Source organism: Giraffa tippelskirchi, chromosome 4, assembly GCF_054371585.1.
Source record: "Giraffa tippelskirchi isolate mGirTip1 chromosome 4, T2T-mGirTip1v1.2.pri, whole genome shotgun sequence".
Lineage (NCBI taxonomy): Eukaryota > Metazoa > Chordata > Mammalia > Artiodactyla > Giraffidae > Giraffa > Giraffa tippelskirchi.
Window position 1 is genome coordinate 55,074,854 of NC_137278.1, and position 15,476 is coordinate 55,090,329.

At 37.0% G+C, this 15,476-nt stretch overlaps 1 protein-coding gene across 1 annotated transcript in view; it reads right to left on the minus strand.

The window, feature by feature from the left end:
* CHMP3 (charged multivesicular body protein 3) overlaps window positions 1-15,476 on the minus strand; it is a 42,865-nt gene that overhangs the window by 14,934 nt on the left and 12,455 nt on the right. The window contains exons 2-3 of the mRNA XM_081592915.1: window positions 15,261-15,321; window positions 5,789-5,968 (exon numbers count right to left, since the gene is read on the minus strand). Coding sequence (XP_081449041.1) covers window positions 5,789-5,968; window positions 15,261-15,321 — 241 coding nt within the window. The remainder of the gene's footprint in view (window positions 1-5,788; window positions 5,969-15,260; window positions 15,322-15,476) is intronic.

Sequence of the window (15,476 nt, forward strand, 5' to 3'; positions counted from 1 at the left end):
GCCTGTTATGAATAATGCTGCTATAAACATGGATGTAAAAATATCTGTTTGGAGTCCCTGCTTTCAATTCATACTTATCCAGAAGTGGAATTTCTGGACCATATGATAATTTTGTTTCCCGCCCCACCTTCTTAGGTGTCTCTTAACTTTCTCTCCCAACCAAAACATACTCATCATCTGTCTTGTTCTACAAGAAGCTGCTGTCAGAAAATAACACTTGGAAAACATCTAATCATGACAATGTATTAATAGCTGACAGGGCTTAATACACCACCCTTCCCAGGGACATCTGCATTTGAAAAGAGAAACATCTTAAGGAGAAAAAGTGACTTCATCAAATGGTGGTTTTTCAAATAGTAACAGGCTCAGGATGGGATGGGGACATGGGAACTCATGTCAACAGTATTTCTAGTTTTCTCTTTTCTCACTCCCAAAATGTAGACGTTCCCCTCCCTCTCTGTTCTGGGTTCTATTATCGGTTACCTTCTCTGTTGTATTTAATTTGCCAACAGACAACATCCAACTATAAACCCCCTCAACAACCCACCCTGGGGATTCCCTCCAGCCAGGCACTGTGCTGGGGTGCTGGGGAAGCAGGGCGACCTGCATGGAGCCAGTCTGGACAGCCTCAAGTAGAGTCTTCTGTCTCTCTTAGGCCTGCTTCTCCCTACTGCTGGGTTTCCAGAGTCTTTTAGTGCCCTGTGCTCTTTCTGGGTTCAGGGTTTGGAGCACCTTAGGCTTATTTCTACCTTCACCAGATTCACTTACTTGGCATCCAGAGCAGTTCTCCAATGTCCTCTCTCCCACTCATCCCACCAGACTAACCCAGCTGGGCCCTGACCATCCCCTCTCAGGTCCCCCTGCCTCCTGCCTGGCTGCACCTGTAGCTGTGCTCACAGTACTCGATGAGGCTCTCTCCTGTCTGGGAGATGAAGTCACCACCCTCAGCTGAGCTCTCCAAACTCTGACTGCAGATTACCTTTCCAGCCTCACCTCCCACTACCCTGTCAAGCACTCGTGTCACACTGAATCAAGGGCTGTTTGCTAAGCACAGTCTGAATTACTTCACCTGTGCCTCCGGGCCCCCATTCCTCTACCCAGATGCCTGTCTGGTTCTCCCTCAGAGCTCTGCTTCTGCAGGCCCACTGCAGCTGTTCTGCAGGGCCTCCACATTTGAATCTGAAAAGCCCTGTTCTCCTTACAGCTGTCCCAATTGTCTTCTTCACCTCCCTGCCCATCCTTTTCAGCCATCCTTCCCCCTTGCTCCCGGGTACCCCAACCTCCCAGAACTACTTCCTTCAGGGTTCAAATACGTAGTTCTTTTGGTCCTAGGGCCTTCACACAGGTCACTGACACTCTGGTTGGATGGAATAAACCCCCCCTTAATTACTCATCCTTCAGATATCATCAGAGACTGAAAGGAGCCACCCTTGAATGCATTTCCCTTTTATAGTCTCCTAGTGCTCATTACAGTGTGCATTTATAAATACCCATTTACTTATTAAGTTTATTATTTTATTAGGTACGCTTCTTTTTATTAAATTTGTTTATTTTTGCTTTTTACTCCAAAACTAGAGGCCAATGATTGTGTCTGTATAGTTCACTATTTTATGTCTGGTGCCCTGAAATATATCTGGCATATAATAGTGGCTAAAAAGATGGATTTATTACATGAATTATCATTTTTCTCTTTGTAGCTTAAGCTATCTGCCTGAGAAGACTGCAGAAGCTTCTTATGAAACTTATCCTTAATCCAACCTCTCCACTCTCCTCCCTCCCTCTCTCATAAAAAGAGGAGAGAGATAAGGAAGAAAAGGGTGGTGGGGAGAAGGCGCTCTGAGAAACAATGCAAGGAACATAAAAAAAAAAAATTCTAAAAGCTATTAAGGAGGTAGAGAAGGAATGGACTAGGAGTTAGGGTTAGTAGATGCAAACTATTACATACAGAATGGATGGAAAACAAGGTCCTACTACCATATAGCACAGGGAGCGATATTCAATGTCCTGGGTAAACCATAATAAAAAAGAATGTATATTAAAAAAGACTATCAATAATAAATAACAAATTATATTCATGAAATAAGAATAAAATGATATTGTTTAAATAAAGATCAGAGAACTCTTTTCTAAAAATTAAAATTAAGACAGCTAAAATAAAGAATTCAAGAGAAGAAACAAAAAATAGAGAAAATTTAGGAAGTGTGTTCAGAAGGCAGAACACAAAGACAAAATTGATGATGGTAACAAAAATTCTATTTAGAACCCACATGTATAGCAGTTACCAAGGGCCAGGCACTGAATTAAGCCTCACAATTACCCTATGAGGAAGGTACTATTATTATTTCCAAAGTGAGAACAGGAAAGATTAAAAAGGAAAAATTACAAAGGATCAGCCCAGGAAATCTAGCATTTGACTAAAATCTTTTCCTATCGGAAAGAAACAGAAAATACAGTGGAAATGAAATGATCACATTAACATACCCGAGAATTGAAAGACCAAGGAACAGAAAGGATGGATGGAACTCTTGTCTCTTAGAAACCCATGTGGAAACATCTGCAGAAGAAACTACATGAAGTCTTGGATTCCCAGGGGAAAACATAGGGAGAAGTCAGGGATATAGATGAAGTAAGACTAGCCAAGATGCTTGCATGGGCATATTAATTTTGACATATCCATTAAGAATGAGTGGAGATGCCAGCTATACACTGCAAGTCAGGCCTGAAGATAAAAATCTGGAAATCAATGGCATTTAAAGGCATGAGGTTAGATGAGCTCACCTACAGAGAGAAAGGAAAGATGGAAAAGAGGAGAAGAGCTAGAAAAGAGTATTTTAACATAAGTATCAAATAGCAGATATTTTACTTTGCAGGTGTGATAGAGCCACAAGACTATATATTTGAAACAACAAAATATGTTGTTATGGGTGTTTATTTAAAGAATAACAGGCTCTTGACTACGCTGTTTGTGTGTTATTGGAAGTATATGCTACAGGAGAAGAGATTTTTTTTCATGTAGATTAGTGAATACTTGTGGGCTATAATTCCTTGAAAAGATATTTTGGAATCAGTATGTAGGAAGAAAAGGTGAACAGAAGAGTGTGATCAAGCCCACTAGTTCCCAGAGAGATGGTTTCTCAAAAATTAAAAAGTCTGACAAGGGCTAATGAAAAGGTTCAGGAAAAAGAACCTTTATCCGCTGCTGGTAGGAATACAAATTAGCCTCTTTGGAGAGCAATTTTGCAGTTCTAGTAAAATTGAAACCCAGCTATTTTTAATGCAGCAATTCTACTTCTGAGGATATAACTGTCCTAAAGAAACGCATGTGCAAAAGTGAAAAGACATTCATAGCAGCACTGTTAGTAATAGTAAAAATTGAAAAAAGCTTAAATGTCCATCAATAGGGAAAAGAAAAATAAAATGTGATACATTCATAGGATGCAACACCACCTAGGAGTTAAAAAGATACATTTATCATCTCAAAACATATTCATCGTTAAGTTGGTATGGTAAATATCATACCAAAATATATTATTGTATGGGTATATTTCAACCTCACAATGATAAATGGGAAACAATGCAGAATGAGACACAAAGTATAATACCATTTATACACATTTTAATAGTCATGATAACGGTTACCTCTGGGGAGGCTGAAAGAGAAGGGAATGGGATTGGAAAGATATATCAGAGAAGCTTCAAGTTTAGTAATATTGCTTTCTAATATAAAAACAATACAATAAATACGTTGTTTATTAATATAGTTAATAATATATTAATTATACATGCTATACATATAATATACTATATAATTACATAATATATCTACTATATTTGAATATTATAATATTTAATTATATTATAATAATTATATAATTATATTTTTATTTATATATATTCATATATAATAAATATAATAAAATGTCAAATTTTACTGGTTCTGGGTGTTAGATACATGTGAAAGTCACTCAGTCTATCCGACCTTTGTGACCCCATGGATATACAGTCCATGGAATTCTCCAGGCCAGAATACTGGAGTGGGTAGCTGTTCCCTTCTCCAGGGGATCTTCCCAACCCAGGGATCAAACCCAGGTCTCCCACACTGCAAGTGGATTCTTTACCAGCTGAGCTACAAGGGAAGCCCTTGTTAGGTACATAAGCATCCAATATATTATCTTTGCAACTGGGGAGAAAAGTCTGTGTATACAGTGCCTTATTCATAGGAAGAGAAAATGCAAAATAAGCTAAACGTTTTCTGATATTGATCCAGTAAAGGAAATGCTGAAAAATTTTAAAATAATCTTATCATGGTCAACTGAACACATACCTTTTCAGCTGGCTGCAGAAAAAACAGAAGTAAATATGAAGCTTTCACTGATGGCTGTAAAAGGTAAGTGTATTCAGTTTTCAAAATAACAATAAGATTACACTACTTCTCTCTGGTACCGAATACTTGGCTTGTCCAAAAGGTGTACATGTAGGTTATTTATCCAATATTTAAACAGTCTAAATACATCACTTTAGGGCTGAAATAACACAATTTTTAAAAGTTAAGAAGATACAGTACAAACAGTTTGTCTTATTTTTTAACTCTTTCTCAATTCATGGATTATTTTCTTCAGTATCTGGAGAAAGAAACTGATATATTCACTATTAGGCATAGTAAAAATAAAAACCCACATCCAAATGTTAAAACTGAACATAAAGAAATACTTTCAGAGCCAAATACAACCAAATAATGAATCAGGCACTCATCTGGCACCAGCCTCTAAACTGAAACATTCAAGTCTTCTAATTCTTGAGTGTGATGTACTCATCAGAATAGTAACTGACAGAGTTGAAGATGCTGTTTGTTTTTTTTCTGGCCACGTTATATGGCTTGTGGGATCTTAGTTCCCTGACCGAGGCTTGAACTTGGGCCCTGGCAGTGAAAGCATGAGGTCCTAACCATTGGACCACCAGGGAATTCCCTGAAGATATTCTTTAGTGGAAAAATTTCCCTGTAATTTCAGAGTCTGTACTCTGTCGAATTATCTGACAGTCATTTGCTGCCATTCCCAAAGAACTCTAGTTCTGGGTTAGGATTTTTTCATTTAGCCAAAATTAAGTAAGAAAAGAAACCAACTGGATGTAAAATGTAACCTATGCCTCAAGCTGTCAGTGACCTGGAGACAGATGCCTGTGAAAGATGGCAAACCATATTATACTGGATCCTGAAAGCTAAGATTAGTATGTTTCTTCCTAAATATTATAATGAGTTTAAAAAAAAATTAAGTCCACATGTATGCTGAATATCTAATACATGGTCGGCAGGTTCCTAACATGTAAGAAAGCCTCAGGCTGAGAGCCAGAGATGGGATAGAGAAGGAAGGGAGTAAAAGCCAAAGCCAAGCTTAGACTACTTAAAATCCTGCTTGAGACAGCTCTGGGTCCAGGACAGAGCTTTCTTTGTCCTCCCTCTAAGGCCTGGGCCCACTTCTTATTCCTAGGACTCAACCTTCAGGTCACTTTTCAACACTGTTCACATGAGGAAATAGTCTAAATTCTAAACGAAGTAGGTTGAGGTATAGGCGTTCCCATTATTTGAACAACACTGGCAAAAGAAAATCAATAACAGTAAAATAAACATGAAAGTAACAAGTATTATTTTGCTTTTGTGTAACTCCCCAACTAAGACAATATAGAAAATAAATGCCAGAGCCGAGACTGTTCTTCCTATTCAAGGAAACCAGTGCTATGATAATGGCAAGAGCCTCAGTTAACGGGGTGGTTGTAAGAACCACTGTCTTACCCAGCTGGTTCTTCATCCCCATGAGTACGGAGTTCATGTGCGCTTTGGATGCGTAGAGCTTGCTCACGGCCTTCCTTGACCTGATCATCTCCTTGGCCAGAACCACACAGACATCCTTCTGACCCTTCTTGGCAGCATCTTTCACAGATCGTTTCACTTTTTCTTCTTCTCTTTGGATATCTAAATTTAGGACAGAACACAAAACACCAAAAGATTAAGGGTAAACCAGGAGATGGCATCACTGACTCAATGGACATGAGTTTCAGCAAACTCGGGGAGATACTGAAGGACAGGGAAGCCTGGCGTGCAGCATTCCATGGGGTCGCAAGGAGTTGGACATGACTTAGCGACTGAAGAACAAGAGATTTACTAGCACTGAAATCTGTTCTCATTGTGATCTAAATGTGTCTATTAAGTAGGAAACAGGAGGATATAAACCAAATAATAAATCATTTCTAATATTTCCAATATCACATTAGAGTAATGTAACTGTAAACAGAAAAATAAATCCTATTACACCAGACAAAATTTCAAAACTGCTTTTGCAAGCCCATTTTAACATCTGTTGGTACTGGTATTAAGGAACCTGCAACTTAAGGAAAGCTTGAACATGCTAAAAGTGTTACAACACAGCGTGATGACTTACTGACATACATCATGAAATGATGATCATGGTAAGTTTAGTTAACATCCATCATCTCATACACATACAAAACACAGAAAAACATTTCTTCTTTGTGATGAGAACTCAGGATTTACTCTCTTAACAGCTTTCATATATAACATACAGCAGTATTAATTATATTTATCCTGTCATACATGACATCCCTAGTGCTTATTTATCTTATACTGGAAGTCGGTACCTTTTGACCACCTTCATCCAGTTCTCACTCCCTGCAACCTCGACCTCTAGTGACCACAAATCTTATCTCTTTTTCTATGAATTTGTTTGTTTGTGGTTTTTTGAACTATAAGTGACCTACAGCACTATGTAGGTCCTGGTGCACAGCATAGTGATTCGGTATTTCTGTACATTACAAAGTGATCACCACAATAAGTCTAGTTACCATCCATCATCATATAAAGATATATTATTATTATTGATTATATTTCCCACTCTGTACGTTTCATCCCTGTGATTCATTTATTTTGTAACTATAAGTTTGTACCTCTTGATCTCACTTATCTATTTCTCTCATTCCCCTGCACCCCTCCCTTCTGACCACCCATTTGCTCTCTGCTTCAATAACTGTTTCTGTTTTGCTATGTTTGTTCATTTGTTTTGTTTTTTAGATTCTACATATATGTGAAATCATGGTATTTTCTTTCTCTGTCTTATTTCACTTAGCATAATTCCCTTGAGGTCCATCATGCTGTCACAAACAACAAGATTTCGTTCCTTTTTATGGCTGAGTAATATTCTAGTATATATATGTATATACATACAACATCTTTAGCTATTTATCTATCATGGGCACTGAGGTTGCTTGCATATCTTGGCTTCCATATCTTGGAGTAATGCTGCAGTAAACATAGGGATGAATATATCGTTCCAAATTAGTGTGTTTGTTTCCTTTGGGAAAATACCCAGACATATAACTGCTGGATTATATGGTAGTTCTAGTTTTTTGAAGAACCTCCGTGCTGTTTTCCATAGTAGCTGCACCAATTTATGTTTCTATCAATATTGCACAAGGGTTCCCCATTCTCCCCATCCTAATCCAACAATTTTTATTTGTTATCTTTTTAATAATAGTCATTTTTCACAGGTGTGAGATAGTGTCTCACTCTGGTTTTGATTTACATTTTCCTGATGATTAGTGATGCTGAGCATCTTTTCATTTGTTTGTTGGCCATCTGTATGTCTTCTTTGGAAAAATGCCTATTCAGGTTTTCTGCCCATTTTAAAAATCAGTTTTATTGCCTATTTGAGGTCTTTTATGTTTCTATATAAATTTGAGATTATTTGTTCAGTGAAAAATGACACTGGAATTCTAATAGGTACTGAAATGAATCTATAGATGACTTTGAGTAGTATGGTTATTTTAACAATATTAATTCTTCAAACTCATTCACATGGTATAGTTGCTTGTGTCATTTTCAGTTTATTTCATCAACATCTTGAGAGTTTTCTGAATACAAGTTTTTTACCTCCTTTGTTTGATTTACTCCTAGGCACTTTATTCTTTCTGATGCAATTGTAACTTTTCTTACCTTCTCTTTCTGATGGTCTGTTGTAAAAAAAAAAAAAGATTTCTCTACATTAATTTTGTATCCTACAACTTTACTGAACTCATTTATTATTTCTAATAGTTATTTGGTGGTACCTTTAGGGTTTTCTATACATAGTATCATGTCATTGTCAAAGAGGAACAGTTCTTCTTCTTCCTTGCTAGTTTGGATCATTTTATATCTTTTTCTTGTCTGATTGTGTGGCTAGGACTTCCAAGGCTATGTTATATAAAGAGCGCAGAAGTGGGCCACCCTTGTCTTGTTTCTGATCTTAGAGGAAATGCTTTCTTTCAGCTTTTCACTCTTGAATATGACATTGGCTGTAGGTTTGTCATAGCCTTTAGTATGTTGAGTGATGTACCTTCTCTAGTCCCTTTGTTGAGTTTTATATCATAAATGGATGTTGAATTATGTCAAAAGTTTTTTCTGTATTTATTGAGATTATTCTTCAGTTTATTAATGTGGTATATCACAATGTATAATTTGCATAAACCGAACCATCCTTGCATCCTTGGGATAAAATGCCACTTGATCATGGAGTATAATCCTTTTCAATGTACTGGTGAATCTGGCTGCTAATATTTTGTTGGGAATTTTTGCATCTATGTTCATCAGTGATACTGGCCTGCCAGTATTTTTCTATTTTGTGTGTGATATCTTTGTCTGGTTTTGACATCAGGGTGATGCTTGCCTCAAAGTATGAGTTTGGAAGTTTTCTTTCCTATTCAAATTTTTGGAATAGTTTGAGAAGGACAGATGTAAACTCTTCTTTAAATATTTGGTAGAATTCACCCATGAAACCATTTGGTCCTCAACTTTTGTTTCTTGGGAGTTGTTTTCTTGCTGATTTAATTTCATTACTGGTAATAGGTCTATTCATATTTTCTATTTCTTTTTGATTCAATCTTGGAAGACTCTATTTCTAAGAACTCACCCATTTCTTCTAGTAACCTGTCTATAGTAATCTCCTATAATTCTTTGTATTTCTCTGGTGTCAATTTTAAGTTCTACTTTTTCTTTTCTGATTTTATTTTATCTACTAGGCCCTCTCTTTTTCTTGATGAGTCCAGCTATGGATTTTTAAATTTTGTTTATCTTCTCAAAGAATCACCTTTTACTTTCACTGATCCTTTCTACTGTTCTTTAAAAATTTCTATTTCATGTATTTTTGCTTTGATCTTCTTTATTCATTCCTCCTACTAACTTTGGGTTTGCATGTTGTTTGTCCTAGTTCCTGTAGGTGTGAGGTTAGGTTGTTTGAAATTTTTTTCTTGTTTCCTGTGGTAGGCTTATATTGCTATAAACTTCCCTCAGAACTGCTTCTGCTGTGTGCCATAGATTTTGGATTGCTGTGTTTCCATTTTCACTTGACTCCACATAATTATTTTTTCTTTTCTTTTGCTGCACTGCATGGCTTATGGGATCTTACTTCCTCAACCGGGGATCAAACCTGGGCCCTAGGCGGGAAGAGTACAGAGTCCTAAACCACTGGACTGCCAGGGAATTCCCTGACTCTAAGTATTTTTTGGTTTCCTCTTTGAGTTCTTAGTAACCTACTGGTTTTTGAGTAGCATACTGTTTAGTCTCTATGAGTTTGTGTTTGCAGTTTTTTCCCCCTTGTAGTTGATTTCTCACAGTATTGCAGTCTCAAAGCACTGTAGTTAGAAAAGATGGTTGATATTCTTTTGATCTTGTTTTGTGGCCTACTGTGTGATTTATCCTGGCAAATGTTCCATGTGTACCTGAAAAGAATAGGTATTCTGCTGCTTTTAGATGGAATGTTCTGCATATATCAAATAGGGTTTGAAATAAAGAAGTGTGAATTTCCAATTTTGTTCTTTCAATATTTTTTTGTTCTCTGGAATCCCTTGAGAGCACATATGAAGTTTAGGATAGATCTTTTTCCATTTCTTCAAAAAACATTACTGGGATTTTGATAAGGATTGCAATCACACTGGGTGCTATGACATCTTAACAATATTAATTATTCCAATCCATGAATATAGGATGTCTTTCCATGTATTTATGCCTTTAATTTCTTTCAGCAATATCTTATAGCTTTCATCATAAGCCTTTTACCTCCTAGGTTAAGGTAATTTCTAAGTATTTTATTTTTGGTACTATTATAAATGGGACTGTTTTCTTAATTTCCTTTTCCAGCTGCTAGTATATAGAATAATGCAACTGATTTTTCTGTGTTTTGTATCTTGCTACTTTGCTATATCGGAGAAGGCAATGGCACCCCACTCCAGTACTCATGCCTGGAAAATCCCATGGACGGAGGAGCCTGGTAGGCTACAGTCCATGGGGTCGCTAAGAGTCGGACACGGCTGAGCGACTTCACTTTCACTTTTCCCTTTCATGCACTGGAGAAGGAAATGGCAACCCACTCCAGTATTCTTGCCTGGAGAATCCCAGGGACGGCGGAGCCTGGTGGGCTGCCGTCTATGGGGTCGCACAGAGTCGGACACGACTGAAGCAACTGAGCAGCAGCAGCAGCAACTTTGCTATATTCATTTACTAGTTCTAATAGTTGGGTTGTGAAATCTTTAGGGTTTTGTACATGTAAGATCACATTACCTGCAAACAGATAATTTAACTTCTTCATCCACAATTTGAAAATATCCTGGAGAACGTACCTTGTGCACTTAAGAATGTGTATTCCGTTGTTGTTGCATTGAGTATTCTATACATGTCTGTTGGATCTAGTTGACTGCTGTGTTGTTCAAGTCATCTTTGATCCTTACTAATTTGTCTGGTTGTTATATCCACTTTTGGGAATGAGTTATATTAAAGTCTTCAACTACTGTTGTAGAATCTACTTTCCTTCATATATTTTAACCATGTGTCAATAGTTGCATTGATGTATGTAACTGTTACATCTTATTGTATCAAAATATAATGTCCTTCTTTGACTCTTATAATCTTTTCTGATTTAAAGTTTATCTTATATTAGTACAGCAACCTCCATCCTTTAAGTTACTATGTCCATGGCTTATCTTTTTCCTTCCTTTTACTTTCAAAACCTATTTGTATCTTTGGATCTAAAGTGAGTCTTTTGTATACAGTATACACTAGGGTCATTTTTCCCCATTCTGCCAAGGTCTATTTTTGATTGGAGAATTTAATTCATTTACATTTAAAGTAATTACTATGGGAAAGAAATCTTTAAAAAAGAGGAGATACATGTATACATATAACTTTGCTGTACAGCAGAACTAACACAACATTGTAAAGCAACTATATGCCAACAAAAATTAATTTTAAAAAAGTAGTTACTGATGAGCAGCGGCTTTATTCTTCCAATTTGTCTTTTTTGTCTGTAGGTCTTATAGTTTTTTACCCTTCATTTCCTACATTATCTTCTTCTGTGCTTTTGTGTCTTTTCTTATGGTGAAACCTTTCAAGCCCCTTTTCATTTGCTTTTGGGTATAATTTATAGCCACTTTCTTTGTGATTATCATGGTGAATGCACTTAATATACTAATGTTATAACACTAATTTGAATTTATATGAGCTTAACTTTAATATTATACAAAAACTTTACTTCTTTACAGTTTTGTCTGCACCCCATTCAGTTACTAATGTCACAAAAGTACATGTTTCTACACTATATGTTAAAAAATAAAGCCTAATATATTTTTAAATGCACAAGTCTCCTAAATCATGTGAAAACAAAAAATGAAGTTACAAATCAACATTATAAAAATACTAGCTTTTATAATTGCCCATGTATTTATCTTTAATGGAGATATTTATTTTTTCATTATAGCTTCAAGTTACTATCTATTGTAACTATCTATAGTAACAGGTTGTTACTATCTATCAACCTAAAGGACACGCTTTAGCATTTCTTGCCAGGCAGGTCTGGTGATAACAAACCCAATCAGCTTTCGTTTAAGTAGGACTGTCACTCCTTCGTTTTGCTGGATATAAGATTCTTGATATACAGGTATCTTCTTCCAGCACTTAAATATATAAACTCACTTCCTTCTGATGCTCAATATTTCTGATGAGAAATCTGTTGAAAGTCTTATTCAGGATCCCTTGTATGTGACAAGCCATTTCTTGCTGCTTTAAACATTCACTCCTTGTCTTTCTATAGTTTGATTATAATATGCCTTGGCATAGGCCACCTTTTGCCACCTTTTGCCACTTTGGCCACCTCATGCGAAGGGTTGACTCATTGGAAAAGACCCTAATGCTGGGTAGGACTGGGGGCGGGAGGAGAAGGGGACGACAGAGGATGAGATGGTTGGATGGCATCACCGACTCGATGGACATGGGTTTGGGTAGACTCCGGGAGTTGATGATGGACAGGGAGGCCTGGTGTGCTGCAATTCCTGGGGTCGCAAAGAGTCGGACACGACTGAGCGACTGAACTGAACTGAACTGGCATAGGCCTCTTGAGTTCATTCCACCTTGGAGTGTGTGGAGCTTCTTGGGTGGTTATATTCACATTTTTCATGAAATCTGTTAAGTTTTTATCTTTATTTCTTCAAATCATCTCTTTGCCCCTTCTATCTTTCCTTTCCTTCTGGGACAGCCACAATGTTTATGCTGCCCCAACTGATGGTTTCCAACAGGTCCGTTAGGGTCTGTTTGCTTCATTTGTTTTTTCCCTTCTGTTCCTCAGACTTGACCATTTCAATTGTACTATTTTCAAGTTCATTAATTCTTCTGCCTGCTCATATCTGCTTCTGAATAACTCTAGCAATTTTTTCATTGAATGTTATATTTTTCAGGTGCAGAATTTCTTTTTGCTTCTTGTTTATGTTTTCTGTCTCTTTACTGATACTTCCATTTTGCTTATACATCATTTTCTTGACTTTGTTCACACCTTACGTTAGTTCTTTAAGATGCATATCTTTAAGATGGTTGTTTTAAAGTCTTGTTTAGTAAATCTGTCATCTGGTCTTTTTCAGGAACCTTTTCTGTTCAATTCCTTTCAATGGTCCATACTTTACTATTTTTTTGATACCTTGTGATGTTGTTATTTTAAAAACTGGACATCTAAGCTTTTTAAGATGGTAACTCTAGAAGTCAGATTTTCCTACTTCCCCAGGGTCTGACATGCTTTTTTGTTTGGTTTTATTGCTGTAGGGTATCTCTGTACTGAGATCACCCTGAGACGTAAACTTAGCCTTTTCAGGTCTTTTCAGAGCCTGTGTATTTCCCTGGGCATGCACAGTGACCACCTATATTCCCCGGTACATGTGGTTGCTTCTCTTTGTTATTTTTTAATATTTTATTTATTTGGCCATATCAGGTCTTAGTTGTGGTATGTGGGATCTAGCTCCCTGACCAGAGATCAAACCCAGTCCCCCTGCAGTGGAAGTGTGGTGTCTAAGCCACTGGACCACCAGGGAAGTCCCTGTGGTTGCTTTTGATTGTCTTAGTCCTTGATGTCAGGGATGTAAAATGGTACAATGCTGTGGAAAATGCTACCATGGCTCCTCTAAAATTAAATACAGAATTAATTACCATCTCACCAATCCTTCCCTCTCCTAAACCCTCCTCACCAGCCAGCAACCATGAGTCTGTTCTGTCTCTGTGAGTCTGTTTCTGTTTCGTAGATATGTTCATTTGTATCATAGTATACATTCCACATATAACTGATATCATATGGACATAAACTGATGAATGCAAACCATTTAAAAATATACAGTTCATTGATATTAAGTACACTTACACTGTTGTACAGCCATCACCACTATCTCCTGAACTTTCCCTTCATCTCATGTTGAAGCTCTGTTCCCATTAACAGTGACTCTCCATTTTTCCTTCTTCACATTCCCTGGTAATCACCATTCTGCTTTCTGTCTCTATAATCAGACTCAGTGTAATCAAAGTATTTGTCCCACTGTGTCTGGCTTATTTTACTTCATAATGTTTCATGACTCATTTATGTGATAGCATGTATCAGAATTTCCTTCTTTTTAAAGACTGAATAAATATCCCATTGTATGTATATACTTCATTTTGTTTATGTATTCATCTATCAGAAATTTGGGTTATTTATACCTTCTGCTATTGAGAATTATGCTGTTATAAACATGAGTGTACAATTTATTTAATCTGACTTCCATAAAACCATTTCTTTATAAGTAGGAAAAAGTTTATTTAGGTGTTTTTTTTTTAATTGCTTAAAACAACAAAAATTTATTCTTTAATTCTGGTGATCAGAAGTCTAAAATCAAAGGGTTGTTGCATTTCCCTGATGGTACAGTGAATAAGAATCCACCCGCTAGTGCAGGGGACATGTGTTTGATCCCTGGTCCAGGAAGATTTCACATGCCACAGAGCAACTGAAGCCTGTTCACAACTACTGAGCTCATGCCCTAGGGCCCATGAGCCACAAGTACTGAGTCAGTGTGCCACAACTAATGAAGCCTGCACGATCTAGAGCCCACACTCCCCAACTACTGAGCCCACATGGTGTAATTACTGAAGTCAATGAGCCCAGAGCCTGTGCTGGACAACAAGAGAAACCACTGCAGAGAAGCCTGCTCATCACAACTAGAGAAAGCCCACGCACAGCAACAAAGCCCCAGAGCCACCAAAAATAAATATATAATAAAATCAAGGTGTTGGAAGAGCTTCATTTCTTCTGGAAGCTTCAAGAAAGAATCCATTTCCTTACCTTTTCTAGTTTCTAGAGGTCAAATGCATTCCTTAGTTTATGGCTTCTTCCTTCATCTTCAAAGCAAACCACTCCACCATCTGGTTCTGTGGTCACACCTCCTTTTCTCAATATACTGGCTCCCTTTTATAAGGACTCTTGTGATTACAATGGGCCCACCCAGACAACCCTGGATAATCTCCCCATCTCAAGATCTCTAATCAAATGTGCAAGTTCCCTTTTGCCACGTAAGGTAACATATTCACAGGTTCTGGGTACTAGTACATGGACATCTTTGGGAGGTCATTATTCTATCATACCATGTGAGCACCTGCTTTGTTTCCAACATGAACCTAGACTCTAGGAAATCAGAGGTGAATGAACATGGTCCCTTCCCCTTGAACAGCTGAATTTCAGGCTCGAGGAAAAGATTTACTTCTTTTAAAACGTAAAGTTTCTTTGAGTTGATTATATCTTATTTTTCTTATAATAATTAAAAAGCAAATAATTAGAGCTATAAATAATATAAACTATGTTTTCTGTATGTAGATTCAGCTTATTTTTATGAACGAATGCAAAATAGAGCAACAGGATAAGAGACATAAAATAGTAATTTACCTCTTATTTGCCTGTCAACAACTCTCATTTCCTTTCTTATCTTCAATGACCATTCATTGACCTGGGAAAAATTTTAGAAAAGGAATTATAAGAGAAGCCAATACCTCCAATTCACCAAATTTTGAAAAATTTTCTATTAATTTTACATTTAATCCTGACACAATCTAGAAACAAAATAAGCTTATTTTGCAAGAAACTGCCTTAGGGCCAAATTCT